The 19117-nt window shown below is 42.3% G+C and overlaps 1 protein-coding gene across 9 annotated transcripts; it reads right to left on the minus strand.

Annotated features, from left to right (window-relative positions):
- Positions 1-190: 190 nt before the first annotated feature.
- Positions 191-18989, minus strand: picalmb (phosphatidylinositol binding clathrin assembly protein b). Of its 9 annotated transcripts, XM_088300361.1 has the most exons (24): positions 18262-18989; positions 14561-14703; positions 14344-14419; positions 14160-14262; positions 11947-12040; positions 11664-11775; positions 11493-11599; positions 11366-11407; positions 10379-10390; positions 8431-8516; positions 8219-8342; positions 8004-8137; positions 7428-7528; positions 7111-7263; positions 6710-6790; positions 6366-6458; positions 6111-6221; positions 4865-4981; positions 4468-4498; positions 4290-4389; positions 3461-3520; positions 3229-3333; positions 2810-2915; positions 191-1825 (listed from the first exon to the last, which is right to left on the minus strand). In XM_088300361.1, the coding sequence occupies exons 1-23, from the start codon at positions 18389-18391 to the stop codon at positions 2823-2825; spliced, it is 2208 nt and encodes a 735-aa protein (XP_088156487.1). In that variant the 5' UTR covers positions 18392-18989; the 3' UTR covers positions 191-1825; positions 2810-2822. The 9 variants fall into 9 exon arrangements, with proteins under 9 accessions (XP_088156487.1, XP_088156488.1, XP_088156489.1 ...); XM_088300362.1 differs by lacking the exon at positions 10379-10390 and having other exon boundaries at positions 18262-18988; XM_088300363.1 differs by lacking the exon at positions 6710-6790 and having other exon boundaries at positions 18262-18988.
- Between the last annotated feature and the right edge of the window lie 128 nt (positions 18990-19117).

Here is a 19117-nt window from a genome sequence, read left to right on the forward strand (position 1 = left end):
AAATTTAGGCACCCCGGTGCCAAAATTGGGAACGCTATAGAGCCCTGAGAAATTAAGATTTATCACAGTGCTGATTCATGACAATATTGAGTTTTGGGTTGCTTGCTGGCAGGGCAGAGATTTGCTCATTAATAGCTGTTGTTTTTGTGACAAAAAAAAATAAAGTAAAAAGTGAGAGAAAGGGACCATATGTTTTTGTGGAAGCTGCTCTTTATTTGAAAAAGAAAAAACAAGATTTGAGTGGTCGCCTGCTACAGGTTCTAATGACAGAAGAGATCTGCAGAGAGGATCATCCTGAATCAAGACTTAATAGGTAGAGTCAAATTGGATTTGAATCGTGTTCATATTTCATACATCTTTCACTTTTGCAATCAAAGAACAGTCACTTTTTATGTCTTATTATATTTACACTGAGCGCCGATCAACAGCACTCGTCCCTCGCCCTCCACCTCCGCCGACATCACCCGCCCGCCGGCCCACACCACCAAGCGGTCATCTTGATCTCCTTGTACAATTCGTGTACATCAAACATGCCACTCGAGCACGTTTTCGAGCGGGGCGGCGGGTGGGTGGCTGCACGTGCGGCGTGGAAAGATGTGTGCAACATGAAGACAACTCTTCACATTCAGAGTAAAGGCAGCCTCGAGCGTGCTCACTGAGTCGATGGCGTGCCAAGCTATTAAAGCAAAATGGAGCCCGCCGCCACCGTCGTCGGGATGGTGCGTGAAGTGTTACTCAAGTTACAAACAAACAAACAAAAAAAAAAAAAGACTCCTATATAGGCACAGAATGCACTATGTACTGTTTAGCACAGGGGTGGGCCACCCTTTTCCTAACAAGTCCCCCAAGGGCCGTACTAAATTTACAAAAAATATGATCAAACTTGTCTTTTTTTTCTTTTCTATTTTTTTTTAATCATTATATATTATGTCGTATTTTTAGGACTGTATGGTGGACCGCTTTGGTTTCCCACCCCTGCTGTAGTGGAAACCACTGCACTTTCAGCACAGTGGTGGCTGTGAATTTTGATTTTTTTTTTTTTTTTAATTTTTATCTAGCAATAGGAACCGAAAAAACAAAACCAAAAAAAAAAGAAAATAATCGAAGTCAATATTTAGTGCTCTATCATTCATCCTAATAGGTGTCATTTATATAATAGTTATTTGTCACTCTACCTCTTGATAGTTTTAATGCTCAAGCACTCCCACGCATGTTCGATGCTCATTATTACGCGCTGTTGATTTTACAATAAACCCCGCTTGAGCTCCTTCGACCGATAATCATAAATAAATACAAACGACACAGGGAATGTCTACTGTAAACATGGTAAAAAAGACAAACTAAACGGGCGTAAACGTCAGTAGCATCACTACGCCGTGACGGGTGATGGACTCGGTGGCTTCGAGGAAAAAAGGGAAGGTCGCCATCGGCCTGTCAACCAATCCACCTCCCCGCTCACTCAAAACCCGACCGCAGTTTTAAGTGTTTTTCTAATGTCTTTTTAGTTTTGTTTTTTTTAACAAATACATAACATCAAGGTTTCTCAGCAGCCAGAACTTTACCTTTACAGATGACACTGTAAAATGGGGAGGGAATCCTCTTTGTTATCATGATTATTGAAAGCCGTCGTAGCTCTCGACATGATCGGTGATGATTTGTTTTTTTTGTCTGTGCATGTGTGAGTGAGTGAGTGGGGGGCTTAAGAGGGGAAGATTGGATGGGGGTACGTGAATGTCTCTCCGGAGACCTGGACGAGGACAAAGCTTTTTGCTGCTAAGTGCTTCATCTTTCCAAGAGAGGAACTCTTCAGTTACATGAACTGCGTCTGCAAGGGAGAATGAAAGAAGTTACAAGAATTTGATCACATCATTTCAGTGCTACTGTTGAATAAGCCCCGCCTCACAGTGAGCTCAACATCTACCCTCAATTGGAGTGCAACATACTTTTTTTTTTTTTTAGCCAAACTAAGCTCATGTCCATTTACAATACATTGTTAAAATTAACTAAAAATAAAAGCATTTAAAAAAATATATAATTAAGTCTTTTTTTTTTTACTACTTAATTACCATTTTCATTACTTTTGGGGAGATTTTTACAAAAGGTACATGCTCAAAACAATTTCAAGGTCCATTTTGAATTAAGGTATTTATTTGTTTGACGAATGGGTAGTTTTTGCACAATAAATTATGTCATATTAAGACACATGATTCAGAAAACGCGGCATTATCATACATGTATGCACATACAGTATACAATTACAGGCGGTCCCAGGGTTAAGCGGTACTCGACCTACCGCGTTTTGACTATGACGTCTGAGTCTTGTTCGCCATTTTAGGTTGACCCGTTAAAATCGTAAAAAAAGAGGCTCAATATTTGATAGTGCAACTGTATCTACTTTGGCTTTTGGAACATGGTATTTTTATGTTTCTAATACTTAAATGCTCTTGCCTGTCCCGTCTTAAACCATGTCAAGCAAAGCTTGCTCGTGAAATTATCTTGTATTATTGTTGTAGCACAATCATCTTGGACATAGAGAGCAGTCAGCTAGTTATATTCAATTAAGAAAAGGACAAGAAATCAGTTCATAGCCGTATGCGATGAGTGGCAGGATAAAGCAGGCAGCGTGAGCCTCATTACAGTCAGGACAGTGAATCAAGCAAAACAAGATTAAGCGAAGACAAAAACATGTGGCATCATCAAGTCAGATGAAGACAAAAGCATGAAGAAGATGGTATGAGAGAAGACAAGCAGCCACACATGGATGCTAAACACAGGCCACAGCCGCCAGCAGAAGGGGGGCATGCTGTACCTAAAGAGACGTTCTACAAGAAATCCTTGAGAGAGAGGTGTGCAAACGGGTCCTGTCCAGGGGCTCGGAGGGGACTCTGGCTGGAAGGGCTAGAGGCTGCCGAGGGCTATTCACAGGAAGACACACACAGGAAGTAGGAGGGCCAAAGGAGAGGTCAGAGAGTCAGCGCAGAGACGAGGGAAGAGGGGGATGAGATTAGTTTGGACAAGCGGCAATGTGGAATCGAATGCGTTGGATAAATGGAAGAGAAGAATAAAAATTAAAAAAAGAACAAGGAGATGATGCGCAGTTCGAGACGAGAGCCAAGGCTCGTTCAAACCGCCATCATCGGTGTTTGCCCTGACTTGGGAACATGACACAGCACAATGACTACACGCACACCGACACCTGGCGGAAGGAGTGAGACGCAGCGGACCCACCTGAGTGCTGGACACGGAGCCAAAAGGGTTGGGCGGCCTCATCACAGGCTGACTGTACATCATAGTGGGCGGATTCATCATGCCCATGGAGCCCATTTGAGGGGGCTGCAAAGGAGATATGGAGTATTATTTGTCAAACATTGCCGTCAACCTTCTGGTACTGGAAAAGGTATTTACAGTGGGACCTTTGAGTACTTTTCAATAGCTTGATTTATACACTCACAGTACTCACCATGCCATAGCTCATCATGCCGGTGGGAGTGGTGGCGGGGAAGGCCATGATAGACGGCGGCTGCAGGGACACAAAAAGTTGTTCATGGTGGAAGCTAGAGTTGTGCCATATTTACTTCATAAACGATATAAAATGTCTGCTGTCCGATATTAGGCATTCTATGGATTTTTTTTTCTATTTAAAAAAAAAAATTAAGTACAAAATTTTCTTCTATGCACCACTAGTCGAAACATTACAGTCTAAATATTACTACATTTGTGGATTATGAAGTAAGCAACAAAATCCACACGTTTTTAGCCGTCTCAGGGATCGTCCATTTTACCACTTGATATCAATCAGACTTTCTGAACAAGTTGACAACCTAGTGTTTCTCAACCAAACCTCTTTTCAGCACGTTTACTGGATGGAATGGTGGGCATACTTGAATTTTTCAAAAAGTACTGTGTTTTGTTGATTTTAATTCTCTGCACTCTACTGCGTTCCTTGAAAAAGTGCATATACTACCAGATATTTTCATTAGCATTTAATTGACCACTGGATCCTTTTTTCCATTTTATTTACAGCAAGAATATTGCCATTCATTCAATTTAATTATGCGGAAGAACAGAATATCGAAAAATAAAATTACCTACAACAGGATATACATTTTTGTCCATATTGCACACCGAATGGAAGCCATAAGTGATTAAAAGTTATATCACATTTTAGAAAGTCCACTTGGATGGCTTTTTACAAGTGTCTTGAGATTTTATTTGTTTTCAGAATTTTATGGCAGGCCAGATCAAATGCTGTGGCGCGACTGCCCCACCCCAATGTATATGATAATCACCATGGAGACTGGGTTCCAGGTCGTCGTTGGCGCCGCTTTAGGTTGCCAGTTGGTACCGCCTGTCATCCTCTTCTCGCCAGGCTGACTCCAGTGAATATCACTGTGAAGTAACGCAGCTCCAGTTAAGCGTTTCGAGCGGAGTGTGGAAAGATGGCGGGGTCGATGGCGCGTCACTTACTTCTTCATGGTGCCATTTCCGATGCCGAGGTCTGAGGAAAACAAAACAGACTTTAGAAGTCCACAAAAGAATAGAAGTGCGATTTTGCAATCGCAAAGGATGTGGTTTAAATGGTCATTACTTTATTGACAGCGTGGGGGGGGGTGGGGGGGGGGGGGTCACGGAACACTAAGCTAACATTACATTATTGTTGTAATCCGCACCCGAGTTTGTGCCTTTGCATTATATTATATACTTATGTTGTTGTGGTGAACACTTAAATTGCATGTCAAAATACTTAATAATTTTATACCTGTAACTATAGTAGATAAACTGCCTTTAATAGCAATCAACGCTTCAATTTGCCTTTACCTCAGAATCCCATAATGCATAACAGACAGAGTATAATAATACGTACTGCCGACAAGGTTGGCAAGGGAGGAGTCAAGGTCGTCCGACACCAGCTTCTCTGGCTGCTGATTGGACGGCAGGTTGGAGCCAGCAAGAGTTGGTTTCAGGATGCCTCCGGCGATATCTGACAAGAAACAGGGGTTCAAATATATCAATTAAGAGCTTGTGTCGTGGTTCACTTGGCGACTGACTTTCTTTTTTTTTTGTTTTTAAGTAAGGGCGATGACTTGGGTCATATGCATGCAAGTTTGTTTTCAGAGTTACTACTACAATATTTTGATGTAATTTGGTATGGTATTAAACCAACTCAACTATGGACCATGATATGAAATTCTGCCAAGTGGCAACCAATACCGTATTACCCGTCGCCAACTTTTTATAAATGATGCTTTGCATGAATTTAATATATTACATGGAGGATACTGTATGATATCTCTAAGAATGGCTGTCATATGCATACATTCATTATTATCTAGTTTCACCTCATTTGTGCCACAAGTGAGCTTGACCCTCGTCAATGAAATTATCATTCAAATTTTTTAAATGTAGGAGGCAGTACCCGGAGAAAACTCTCGCAAGCAAGGGGAGAATAAGCACACTCGACACAGGAAGGCCAGAGCAGGGATTCAAATTCAGTACATCAGAACTCTAAAGTAGACGGGCTAACCACTAGGGCACCGATTTGCTGCATTATATGTCATATAAACAATAAATTACAAATTATATTGTTTATTAAGAGCACAAGTAATACTTGAATCCGTCGAGATAGCAACATTTATATTGAGGTACGTAGGACATTTGCAGCTCTTGCCAGATTTCTCAATGTAGTAACATTGTGTGATCACAAGATGGCGGTAAATGGGCATAAAATGGTCTGAGGGAAAATCTCCTCATGACCACCGTTTCCAGCATCACACCTCCATAAAACAGTCAAGTTGTAACAGAAATCGGGCAAATCTGATTAATGTACCACGGAAGGGGTCCCACAGAAGGGGTCGGGTAAGTATGGGAAGGCATAATGACAAAAATGAGAAAATGTTATTCCCCGTGTTCTTGTTTTTAGATTGTAAGTCTGACCATTTATCAGGGAGCAGGCCATATTCTGCTTCAAATAAAATCACAAGAAGTGAGTATCAACTGATGGACTACAAACGGGATGTTAAGCGGTGATATGAAAAACCTACACAAAATGCTTGCAATAAACACTGATGTAAACGCATGAAACAAATAAATTGGTGACATTATATCCTAACCTTCAGCATTGAGGCTGTTGCTGCCAGTAGCTTTGGCTCCAAACACAGACTCAAAGTCCACTTGGAGACCTCCTGCAGGTGGCTGGGGAGGGGGCTGAGGCGCTGAGTATCCTTAAAGAAGATGAAAAGAAGGCAGCTGCAGTTGAGACAAGTGACGACTCTCAAACGGGACTCGGTTGTACAAGCATGGGGAGTTGTCAGCTAGCAGAGGAGCGGGATTTTCACATCTATACAGACAGAGAGAGCCTTCAATACCTCTGAATAGACCTGCTACAGTAGAGGGCTCTGTGGGGAAGGGAGCCTGGTGTGGGAGGTGCTGGGCAATGGACACTGGGCCACAGAAGGAGTCTGAGATGCCACAGGAAGCATTAAGAAGTAGAAGGACAGGAAGAACCAGAGCAAAACAGGCGTTTCAGGACCAAGACAAACAAGCAGGCAGGGAAAAAAAGACAGCTAACATGTTTAGCTTTTTAAAGTCACAAAAGAGTGAATTAGAAAATGTTATTGTAAATGGGAGAGAGTAACTGAATATTAAAATAAAACTGTTGGGGTATTGTATAGGATCCAATGATTGCAGGAGTCAAGGGGCATTGTAGTACCTGAGATGGAGTGTTCTAGCCGCACTGTGCATTTATTGGTTGAAACTGACGAGTTTTTGTCAATAAAGGGATTGTAACGATCTAGGGAATCAAACATAGCATTGGTAAAAAGAAAAAAAATACTTAAAAGCTCTAGAGCAACACATCACAGAACCAAACGTCATGAAAAAGGGAATTTGGCGGGGTGAACATTTTAAAGCAGGTGGGCATGGGCCTTAAACAACAACTAGATCTAGAGGGGGAACAGGTTTTTCACTGAAAAAGGCAGGATTTTAGCTTCAAACACAGACAACAACACTGATAACATTCAAACTACAGCAGCATGGAGTACAAGCAAGCTATGTCATGCTTCTACACCTACATGAGCGGACAATGCGGAAAAACAAAATGAGAGTTATTACCACCAAACATTTCATGAGCAGATGTCCTAGTGGAAAAGCTAACACCGTCTGAAGACACGACAGGTAAGCGAGAGGCATCAACAACGAGTTTTGAGAGGAAAGGGTTAAGGTTTGGCATGGAGTCGTCTCCAGCTTCGGCGGAGGTGAAAGGATCTATAGGCAGGCAAAGAGAGAGAGAGAGAGAGACAGGAGAAAATGAAACAGACCAAAAACGAGTGGAGAGGAACTGGTGGACATAAGAAAAGAGAGCATGCAGAGCAGGTAAAAAAAAGAAAAGACACAGGTGGCAATCAAGAGCTGCGTCGGTGGCGCTCTACCTGCCCACGCCGTCGCCACGGGGAGCCCTGACGAGGCGGACTGCATGGGTGGCTGGAACGTGGACTGAAGGTCAAACAGGTCACTCTCCATTTTCACAGCACTAGAAACACAATAGAATGATGAATTATTTAAACACTGCCTCTGAACGCGATAATATACAATACAGGAAAGGCACATTAGTATAGGGTGTGATGAGTTTAGCTGTGCATTAAATTATGAGTTGTAAAAGTCTATCACATCTGGTGTTCTTGTGAGGTATTTCCAGGTACTCCAACTTCCTCTTACATTTCAGTAACATGAATGTTAGATTCATTGTATACTGAATTGTCCAAAGGTGCGAATGGTAATCGTGGCCTGCCACTTGCTCAAAGTCAGCTAGAATAAGCTCTATTTAAACAAGCGCTTAACAAGGACACGTGTGACAGAAAGTGGGGAAGGACTTTAACAAAAAAATTTGTAGAAGCAGGCTCTTCATAGAACAGTGATGAAATTAAGTTTGTAAAAATTGTAGCAATATTAATTGCAGTTGGATCATTTTCTGTTTGCAGCTCCATCTACAATTGAATGCAAGATACCCGTTAGAACAGCTCGGTGTGGAAAATAGGTCGATGGCAGGAGCCGTGTTGATAGTTCCCCCTGTGGTGGAAATGGGCGACGTATCCGTGGTGGCGAAGGAGGGCCTCTTGGAGAGCTCTTTCAGTCTTTGTTCCTGCAAGATGAAAGACGCACATCAATATAAAGCAACTAAGCAAGAGAGCAACGTGCGATAAGGTCACCGAAATTGAAGCACCTTCAGCGCTTTGAGTCGGGCCTGCTCTTCTTCGAGTGCTGCCTGCTTCTCCCGTTCATCCACTTTGGTAAAAGACATACCCGTGCTCGCCAGCGACGACACAGCGTTGGACAGAGTGCTGGCTCTGTGGGACGGACAGACTAACGCTCGAATGCGGGCAACAAGACATGGCGGTCTTGAGAAAACGTACTGTGATGGCCAAATTAACATACCTGCTGGCTGCCGTGGAGTCTTTCACCTTCTTGCCCTCTAAAGAGGCCAAGTGCTGCTCCAGAGCTTCCAGGAGGCTGCTGGGAGCCTGCCGCGGCGAGAAAACACAGTCAGCACTCTGCTCACACATGGTATGACCGTGTACGTGTTTGTGTGTGTGTGTGTGGGGGCGTGTGTGCGTGTGTGTGTGTGTGTGCGTGCGCGCATGTGGACATTGACACCATGAAGGGCAGTGGTGGGCAACCAAGCAAGAACAGAATGTAAACCATCCTTTTTATACAGTGGTACCTCCAAAGTCAAAGAACTTAACATATTTACAATTTAGAGACGTAACACTATTTTCAACACCTCACAAGACCTTATTTCACAGCCAGCATTGAAGTACTAACTTGAATCCTAGGCCGTTTTTTGCAATAGAATGCATTTGAACAATCATAGCTCAACTTCAGTTAACGAGTTAGCCGTGATTGGTCATTACCTGTGCCCTGAGCAGCTGATGTCATTTTCAGCCGGCAGAAGTGACAAAATGGCCGCCCCTTGAGATGGCCAATAACAGGTGGATTTTACTGCTTAACTTACATTCCACAAAGTTTTGTTTAGACTCGTGAGGGCGCATAGAACATTTGACTGCAAAGAAGTTTTTGGGGTTGATTTCCCATTTAAATAAATATCATGGGTCAAAGTAAAAGACCCACAAAGTCACCAGGTGCCCAGTTTAGAAAAAGAAAAGAAGAGGAGAAATGAAGCGAAGAAAAATGTATGCGGATTTCTGAGTAATGTGAGTGACACAGGCTATTTATTTGCCTTTTGCTAATATGTTGCTAAACCCACATGCCCGTTTCAGGACTCCCCAGGTGTGTGGGTATATGTAAATCTTTTTGTAAACCAGAATTAAATTCCCCCACAACCCTTGTGAGGAGAAGTCGCTTAGAAAATGGAAGAATGGATGGATAATTCTGTAAATAACATGTACACTAATGGGTGCACAAGCTAAATGCTAAAACCACCGCTGCTAGAATGTGACAGGAGAAACAATATCCGAAATTTCCCATGAGGTAAGTGTACTCACACAGTGTCAAGTACTTTTGTCCAATAAGCCTTTTCAGTGTTTCCTCTTATTTCTCCTTCTGTCCCCCCACCATGGGCATGATAAGGCTCAAAGCCAGATTTGGTATTGACCACCTTTCTGAACAAAGGACTTTGGAGCGGTATGTGCTGGAGGAGCACTGAGTGATGAGATTTACTCTCTCATGCGAGCTGCCCTATGCCTATCATACAATTATTAAAATGGAGGCAGCGGAGTGGGTCAAGTGGTGGCCATCCGCCATCCACACCTTTCGATCAAAGTCAGCTGGGGCTCCAACTCACCAGCGACCCAAATGAAGAGTGCCAGTGAAAATATTTACCTGCATATATATGCTCATTAAAACAGTGCCTGTACAGCTTAAAAAAAGATTTTATGATAGCAACAGTTTGGATTCTGAAACAAATGATTCCAAATATAAATGATGTCACTGCAAAATTTGGTTTGGGAGTCAACCTTCGTAGTACCACTGTATATAATTTTATTTTCTGTGACTTGAAGGAACATACTTTTAGTTGTCCACCACTGATGCACCAATGACTGCATTCCAGCCATACACTTACTCTGCATAAGAGCAACACGTGTATGGGATGACGCACTGTACCGCAGCATTTTCAACAACCTGCGTTGGGTTGTTGAAATGGGCCACAACTAAGCACAACGGGGCAGCCATCTTGCAGCAAATGAGCTACTCTGATTTTCCACCTCACTAAGGCCAAAAGTCACCACATATTCATTTGTCTTTCCTTTCTATCCCTTTGGCGGGTTGACACAACCATGTGGGAGACGGCGCGGAGGCATGCAAAAAGACAACACCAGCGAAGCAAGTCACAGACACAGAAGAAGAGTGAAATGAAAGTACTTACACAGACTGTGAACTAAAGTGGAAAGATAAGGGGAGAATACAGAATATAAAGGTGGTGACAGTCAGGGGAAGAATCCATTTGAGCGGCACAGCAAATAAACTGCCGACAGCGCAGCACCTCTTGTACAAGTTTGTGTGTAACCTTAACTGTCAATGTGCAACTGTGACTGGACTGAAACCTTTGTGTGGACCTGACACCTTTATTTACTGTACTGTAAAAGAAAGTGCTGAAGAAGAAGAGAGAGAGACTCTTGATGAAGAAGAAGAAAGGACACGTAAAGAGAGCACCTCCTGTGGAAGCATGCGCTCAAAAGGGAAATCATGCAAAGTGCAGAGATAAGAGCACAGCCACTGATGGCCATTTCGCTCATAGGTCGCCAAAATAGTTGGTCAGTTATAAAAGAAGCACCCTAAATGTGATTGTTTTGCTGCCTCACTTTTATTGTCACTATCCACTCATCAGAAACCTCATTAAGTGCACATGTATTATCTAATAAGGTGAATACAAGAGCTGTATTGAACATGTTGCCTTTCACACTGTCACAGACGTGTTTAATCTAGTATTCTGTTTATTATTGTGAGTGTACTTTAGTTTGCAGTGACGTACAAGACAGCCGTTTCCAATATTTAAAGGCTAAATATTAATAAGAACCCCAAGTGGGATGCAGCTCAGTGCCACTGCAAACTACATACCATACCTCTCTGACAGTGTCAAACAGATTGTAGCACTAGTCTAGTTAAGGTAATTTTTCTTATACAACTCTTGTATGGGACCTCCTTTATGCACACGTATATAACATTTTGGCCAGCGGTGGCCAGGTGATTTTATTTATTACTGTTTTTCCTCAAATAAGGGAGGGAGAGACATACAGCCAGACAGAGAGAGAGAGAGATAGAGACAAATAGAGAGACAGAAACAGAAAGAAAGAGGGAGAGAGGCCAAGAGACAGCGAGAGAGAGCAACAGCAAAATTAGCTTGCAAGCTTACCTGGGAAAGGTCTGGAATGTCTCCTCGGTCAATGCCCACCTGCTGTTGGAGCACAAAGAATGCCAAATTTGTTTTTTTCCACTGCCCGTATGAGAGCCACCGAACAGAATGTAAACCACCAATGTACCTCAGCTACTTTGAGGAACTCTGATATCCGGGTCATTCGGGTGAGAAACTTCTTGTAGATATCCAGCCCTTCTTTGCACTGTGTTTTCTTCATGTCAAAGTATTTCTCTATTTAGTGGAAAAAAAGGTGTAATTATCTGGGGGAAGGAGGAGAGAGTAGTGTTTTTCTTACCAAGCAGGTTGATGATGCCTTCGTTATAGGCAGCAAAGAGCCTGATGGAGTCTTTGAAGAGGAGCATGAAGGCTGCATTGATGACTCCATTAGTCAGCTCGTTGGCATTGACCTGCGGGAAAGCAATCAGCCATGGTTTGCTCGTGCGCCTGACATTTATCTTTTCGTGGCTGAGAGAAGGCATCTATGCAGCAGCCTCGTACATAAGCCTCCCCCCCTCTCTTATTTTTTTTTTTTTCATTTTAAAGCTGCACCACCATAGGAGTCTCCACCTCCGACTCACATTGAAATCAAGGAGGGCATCCATCTGGTTCTGAATAATGGGGATGGTCTTGAGCAGCTTCTCCGTATTCATGGTCCTCATGACACCATCCACTCTGTGAGGACACAGGGGGCGGGGGGGTACATTCAGACAGACACCGTAAGACGGCAACAAAAACAGTAGTCTACTCTCTAAATTGTTGCTAGGTGCGTTGTCCACTTGAACAAATAAACACTGCACTTCAAATAGACTCGTTTTTAATAGATGGCTTTACTGCAGCCCCTTTTACACTGCCTGTAAGAGGTGGCATTTTTCCATGCCACTGTCGTGCGCCAACAGCATCGACATAGAATGTGGGGGAAATGGAATTTTCTGCCTTCTTAGGTAGTATAAGCTGGACGTCGTCTAAATGTGAAATACCTGTTTAATACCAGGCCTATACTGCCAACTTTACAAAACCTATTTGTAAAAAGGGTTTATGAAGTCTGATGTAACCACGTGTCAAGGAAACATCGTGACCACAAGCAGAAGACGCATCTGATATTTACACGATCTTCTTAGACGACAACGCTGCAATGTGCTGCATTTGAGATTTTAAAATGGCCGCTGACAACATAAAGCTTGGCTACACTATGTTAGAGGGGAACCAAATGAAAAAAATTCAACAGGAAAAATGACTCAAAATTGAACAATAAGTAAGTAACATAAGGACATTCATACACATACTGCTGCCATGTCACCCATCGGACCAGGCCCCACCTTTTAAAGACACACACACACTTCTTAAATTTGAAGAAGTGTGGAACTTGAGGATGGTGATCTCAAGTAGACAATAACTATAACCAACATGCAAATTTTGTTTAATAATGCAAATTATTTTTTTGATCTGATTACACAATATCAGTAGAATTATCAATTCTAAAATATTTTATAGCTGCAGCAATAATTATTTTGCAATAGAGTATCAAAATGTACATATTTTCTGCTGAGGAAAATTATTTTGAATCGCATATGAATTAGCTCTGGGCAGTATATCTTTAGTGTATCGAAATATGAACAGGATGATGATTTATGTAAAGCTCATTTCAACAAACCACTTTCAAATTTGGCATTGAATAACAGTTAAAACCAGCCAATGACAATCATATTACCAAGGTTGCGAGTCAAGTCAAGTCAGGGAGGAGGGACGCCGGCAGACATTGCTGGATCAACAGCGCACAGTAAGAAATCCATCTCTGTGTTCGCATTCAAGTATATACGGACGGTATACGTAGATTGTGTTTTAGAACATTACGTGACCATATTTAGAATTGCAAAATTACCATTGGATGAAATAGAAGTACTCATAAAATGGTACAAGCAACCCGCGCTTTGCTGCTTCAATGTGAGTGATTCTCGCCTTTCAATATGGCCACAGTTTCCTCAACATTCAATTTCTGTCACTACGGAAGTAGTGATTGACTGCCACCATCTTTTGTGGATTAATAAAAAGTCACACAATGCATCATAATGTATGGGCAACCTCTGCGATCCGGGCTGCCATAGTTGACATTGCCATGTAATACAATATTTGATTTAGATGCATAACCAACTATGGTCAGGTGCGGGGGTGAGTGGTTAACTTTTTTTTTTTTCCTCCAAGCCACACAACATATCCATCCACGTTCTGAACAGTGTATTGACATATTGGTATAGAACACACGTTGATACAGTTAACACAAGCACGCACGCACGCAAGCAACAAACGCTTCCATCATACCATAAAATTGAAATTTAAGCAGTTTCATTACAATGTGAATTTAATTATTTTAAATTAATTTCTGACTTTGTCTATACTTTGCACATCCTTTTAGATTGATATTTAGTTTTTTCTTTTAAAAAGAAAAATGCTCAGTTTTCATCGAATTAATGGTGTTATTGTATACGTGGAGATACCGATAACTGCCAAAATATTGTGATATGAAATTAATTAATAATTATTATTATTATTAATTGATATGAAAAACTCTCTCCTGGCTACTATATGAAAATAATTCCATTACATTCTATAAATGTGGTTAAATAAACAAAAAGGATGTTTCTGTGTTCTGGACGAGTGCACATTTCACCAATGTTTTCTCTACTTTGCAATTTACTTTGTTTGTATGCAGTGCTGCTGCCTCTCAAGAGACCTTTGACAAAAAAGGGCACCTTCAAACTGCAGGACAAGAAGAAAATCACTATCAGTGTCTTACCCTCGTTTAACTTTGGTGAAGTCAAAAGCAACCTGTCTGTACGAAACAGCTTTCTCGTTCAGGTATCGACTGTACCTTCGGATAAACGTGGACATGTCGTAACCTGGAAAGACAAAAATTGCCGTGCGTCACGTAGCACAAAATGACAGTTGGCTGAGTGGCATGAGTGAGGTGTTGAGGTTACCTTGCAGGCCACTTTTGTCCAAGAAATTGCTGAGGTTGAATAATGTGTTCCTCGAAGCCAGGTACTGCACAAAACGCTGCAAATGGGAGTGAGGGAGGAAAAACATCACTAAAAGGTATTAATCTAATCATACATGCAATCGTAATCTTCTTGACACTGGTTGCCTGGGTTGGTGTGAGATTATCTGACATTGCGTGTGTGCGTGCATGTCTCTCACTTCGTTGCCATACACCATGAGATGGTGCGTGGTGATCAGCGACTTGAACACGACCACCCAGCTGGTGTTGGTGGTCCTCTCAAACAGCGAGTCGGCCAGTTGGGGAATGTTCACATTCATTTCGTTGGTGCAGTGAATCAAGTCTGACATGGGAACAAATGATGGTGAAATGCAAGTCTATACATTCTGTCTCACACTTTTTTTAATGTCAAAGAAAATCACGTTAATTGTGCCGATGCAATGAATCGTGACGATTGTCCACGTGCTGCCTAAAAATAACACGACGCAAGATTTCCATGGGGTGAAAGCGATGCTGTGGTGGTACAGCTCATATTTTTGTCTTCATCTATAACAAAGTAGTGAGGTGACGTGATGCATTTCCAAACATACGTCGAGCCCATGAGCAGGCGAACACCTGCTGCTGCAGACTATGAATAAACAGAAGTGGCCGCAGTGGTGAGGGACAAGCTGAGTTTTGCATATCTGACCTCGGTTGTGTATAAACAGTGCTGCTCACCGTTATTGGCACCCCCACATTTTTTTTGCATGGACTCTACAATAATCATCAGAAATAAATGCGAATGTAACAAATTAATATAATGTAATTCCAAAGAAAAAAAAAGAGCAAACAGCTACAATGGCACCCCTCTTTAATATCCGTCTACCTGCAAAAAGGTGACCTTTTACCCCACCTGTTCAAAAATACTTTGTCCTTTAACGTTACAACCGACAGAAAAATCTGTAAATATTGGTTGATTGATTTGTCGATTTTTTTATGTGAAATGTTTGAACAGCATCATCTTTGTCTTATGCTGTAGCGTGTAAAAAATAATTAATTGCCAAAAAGCTGTAACAAAACAATGGACAATTGTTTTTAAAAGAGCTAATAATGGTTCGATTACTGTAAATCAGCTGGCCAATTAATCAGTTTGGGCCCTTTTTTGACGATCAAAAGTCTCTTGGTGATACATTGGGTCCCTTGCGTTGCAGTATTACTGGTTTGGAGAGGTCCCCCACCTCCCACAGGCTCCAAGATGAGCCTTAGAACATTGTGACGATTTTGCCTCTCTCTTCATTCAATTTGGAAAAGGCTGAAAGCTCAATAAGATCTATACATGGCCTCCTTTTAATAGTAATGAGCAAATAGTGTGCTAAATTTATTCAGTTTTGTGTTCACTGATAGCGGCCACTGCCAGCGATGAGTAAATCATACATGTGTTGTCCCACTTGCTCGCGGCTCATATCATTTTTAACATCCGCAGTGCTGGCCCAGGGATACAAAGCTGCTCGACCCGCTTTTAAATATATATTTTTAAAATGTATTTAATGCCAACTAACTCGGCTGACGACAGCACAGATCGGAATGGCGGGGTAATTGGTCCTCCCTTCCTTTTTCCGTCCTATATTTGACTCCTCAAAATAGGGCAGGGTAACCTTCGCGAGACGCGGACGCTAGTTAGCTTGGGTGACTGACTGCAGGGCCTAGTGAAGATGAGCAAGGGGGAGGATGAATATGGAGGAGGCAGTGCCATGTCACAGTGAATACTCCAGCTTTTGGGGGCCTTTTCATGGGATATCATCGCACCCGTGTTGATTCAGACTGAGGGGAATGACTTGCCTTGCGTCAGCATGACACACAAAGATAACTCGTAGGGAAATAAATCATGTTATGTGTGGGCTCAAAGTGCAAAGTGTGACTCTGGGTCACACTAAACGGAACAAGCAGAAACTAATCTACAGGGTGGGCCAAAAGTAGAGGTACACTTTTATTACAATTACATTTATTACAATTACATTCACTAAACCGTTTAAAGTGATAAATGCTCAAGATGTGCTCCATCGATTTTATTGCAACATTCCACATTGCAACAGGGTGGTTTCAAAATATGGTTTTGAGGAAAGGGTCAGCGCTTCGTGTGATATTTAGGGCTCTAATTAGGGTTCCAACTATTGAATATTTTGGTATTCCAACGTCCTACTGAAAATATTATCGAATCATTGAGTATTTGGATAAAAAAAAAATACAGAAGAGAAAAGAACAAATTTCACTTAATGAACGACCAACTGGCTTTCATTTTTGGTTAATCAACAGTTTTTACTCAAATTTAAATTTTTCTTATTTAAAAACTATGGTGGCACAATATAATAGAGGAAAAAAAAATCAATATCGCAATAATGGCCTTTGGAATATGCATATCTCAAACATGGAATAATTTATTATGGAATTGTATGCGTTTATCTAAATTTGCCCAGTCAGATGCAAACATAAATGTGCATTGCTACTCAATAGTTGGATATTGTCGCAGGGAATTACAATTTTAAAAATTATGACAATTTCCAATTTTGGTATTTTAGCAAGAAACATGAAGTCGGGCATAATATACCTCCGCGGGCCACATAAAATGATGAGGCGGGCCGGATCCCGCCCCCGGGCCATTACTTTGACACCTGTGGACTATAATGTCATAATTTCCGCGATCTATCAATGACGTGATCTGGGAAATAAGACATTACAGCAAAGACAACCTCGTTCATGTCGGGGGATGTTCTGTTCTGCCCAAAAGGTCATCTATTTTTTAGCTTGTCGCACGTCTTGTGAGCAGAAAGACTTGCGCTGGGAGGCGGAACTTCGACTATGGACTGACAAATTAATAGCACTTGAGTAGTTTTTCTTTTGACTGGTAAAAAGTCTGAAATCTTATTCATTAATATCACAAAAAGAACTATAGTGTGTGTGTTATTTAATTTGAACTTCTCTTTAATTCAAAATGCCTTTCTATCCTGGGTTAGGGTTTGGGTTTAGGTTTTTGAAAACAGGGTTTCACGCAAGGTTTAGGGTTTCAAGCTAGGGTTAAGATTTCAAAGCAGGGTCTCTAAAGCAGGGTTCAAGCCTGTTTGGGTTTTGTAGTTGTGTTGACCTATTGCAGACCCTAAAAGTGGCACTGAGCCGACTGGATATAATTCCTTCCTTCCATCCACTGCCTGCTTTTACTTCAACGAGTTAATTAATAAAAGAGTAAACTAACATGGGGGCATAAAAGCCCTTTTTTAAATCCCATATTTAATTCTTTTTATGATTATACGACTGACTGTAGAATGATCCTGAGGCTGTAGGTTGCCTACAAGCAACTTTCTTTAAATCTTGACACCTCAGAGGAGTCACCTGAGCAGCACAACAGGTGTGCCACCTGCCAACGACAAAAATAAGAGGGACTACAATCCTATTCCTAAATATCATAAGAATGAACATTATCTATGAATATGCATCCGTAGGACAAAGACTGAAAGTGATGATAAGTGAATTCTGATGGCAATAATTGCAATAAATGTCAAATCTGGGCCCTGGCTCATTCTGTCATTTTTATGGTGTTAGCGTCTACTAGTACGACTTCTCTTGCTTTCAAATACAAGCTCAGAGCTAAAGCCGTACTACGACAACACGAAACGTCATTTGCCCACACCAGACAGCTCCAAACCCATATTGAGTAATTTGTAGAAAATATTCAAGTGAGGGAAGTCAGCTTCATTTGCTCTCTTCAACGTCCACCTCCATGACTTGCGCTAGCGTTAGCATGTTAGCGGCGCCTTGGGCTTTGAGGCCTAGTGGTTGTAACAGCCGCCATATCCTCACCAGTGGGGGCTTTTAGCGTCGACACTTTGCTCTTAAACAGACACCAAAATAGATAATTACACATACTTACAGTCTAAATGCTTTTTCTTCGGGCCCATTATTTCGTGAGTGGTGGCCTTGCATACTGTTTTGGACACGGCGGATCCCGTTACGCTGTGCTGGGCTGCCGTTATCCGGTCCGTAATGCTCTGCCCCGACATCTTCGCTCACTCCGTACAACACAAAAAAGGAATATTGGGGAATGGGGGGGGAAGCACACTTGCCGGCGTTTATCGTCGTCAATGAGCCCTAGAGGAGGGAGGGGGTAAAAAAAGCGTCCTCCTTCTCGCGAAACCTGGCCGGACTGCTCCTTGCCTCTCCCACCGCGATGGTTGGGTATGAAATCAGAGCTAAGCTAGTCGGCTATTATAATAAGGAGGGCGGAATGTGGCAACAACAAACGTTCACAATGTGTCGTTGCGCCGCTTAGCTGCCCGTCACACATTCAGGGGTTGTGGTGTTTGCACTCCTCCGCCCCGGCTTTCGGGCTCGCTCTCATCCCGCTGTGGCACACCGGATCCCCGCCTGCCTTCCTTCAGCCTGTCAGCCTGTCTGCCTGCCTAGCTCTGCTCCGCCTCCCGGTGCCGCCGTCGCCGATGTAGCGCAATGGTGGGAAGGAAGAAGGACGCAGAACGGGCCTGAAATGGCGGAACTTGTCAGGAGAACACGACGCCCCGCTGGCCCAGGATCAGATGGGACACCGCCGGGCTTTTTGAGTCCGATTAGACGCAGGTGCAAGAGAACTGACCCCAGTCAAGTCGAGGAGGAGTAAGAGGAGCCGTCAGGGACATAATTCATGATTACATTTTTTTTTATATATACAACACACGCACACACACACGCAAATCGCCTGCAACAGATTTTATTTTTTTTTGCTCTCATAAACT

The sequence above is a fragment of the Idiotropiscis lumnitzeri genome, chromosome 7 (genome assembly GCF_059441095.1).
Source record: "Idiotropiscis lumnitzeri isolate Australia: NSW breed Sydney's pygmy pipehorse chromosome 7, RoL_Ilum_1.0, whole genome shotgun sequence".
Lineage (NCBI taxonomy): Eukaryota > Metazoa > Chordata > Actinopteri > Syngnathiformes > Syngnathidae > Idiotropiscis > Idiotropiscis lumnitzeri.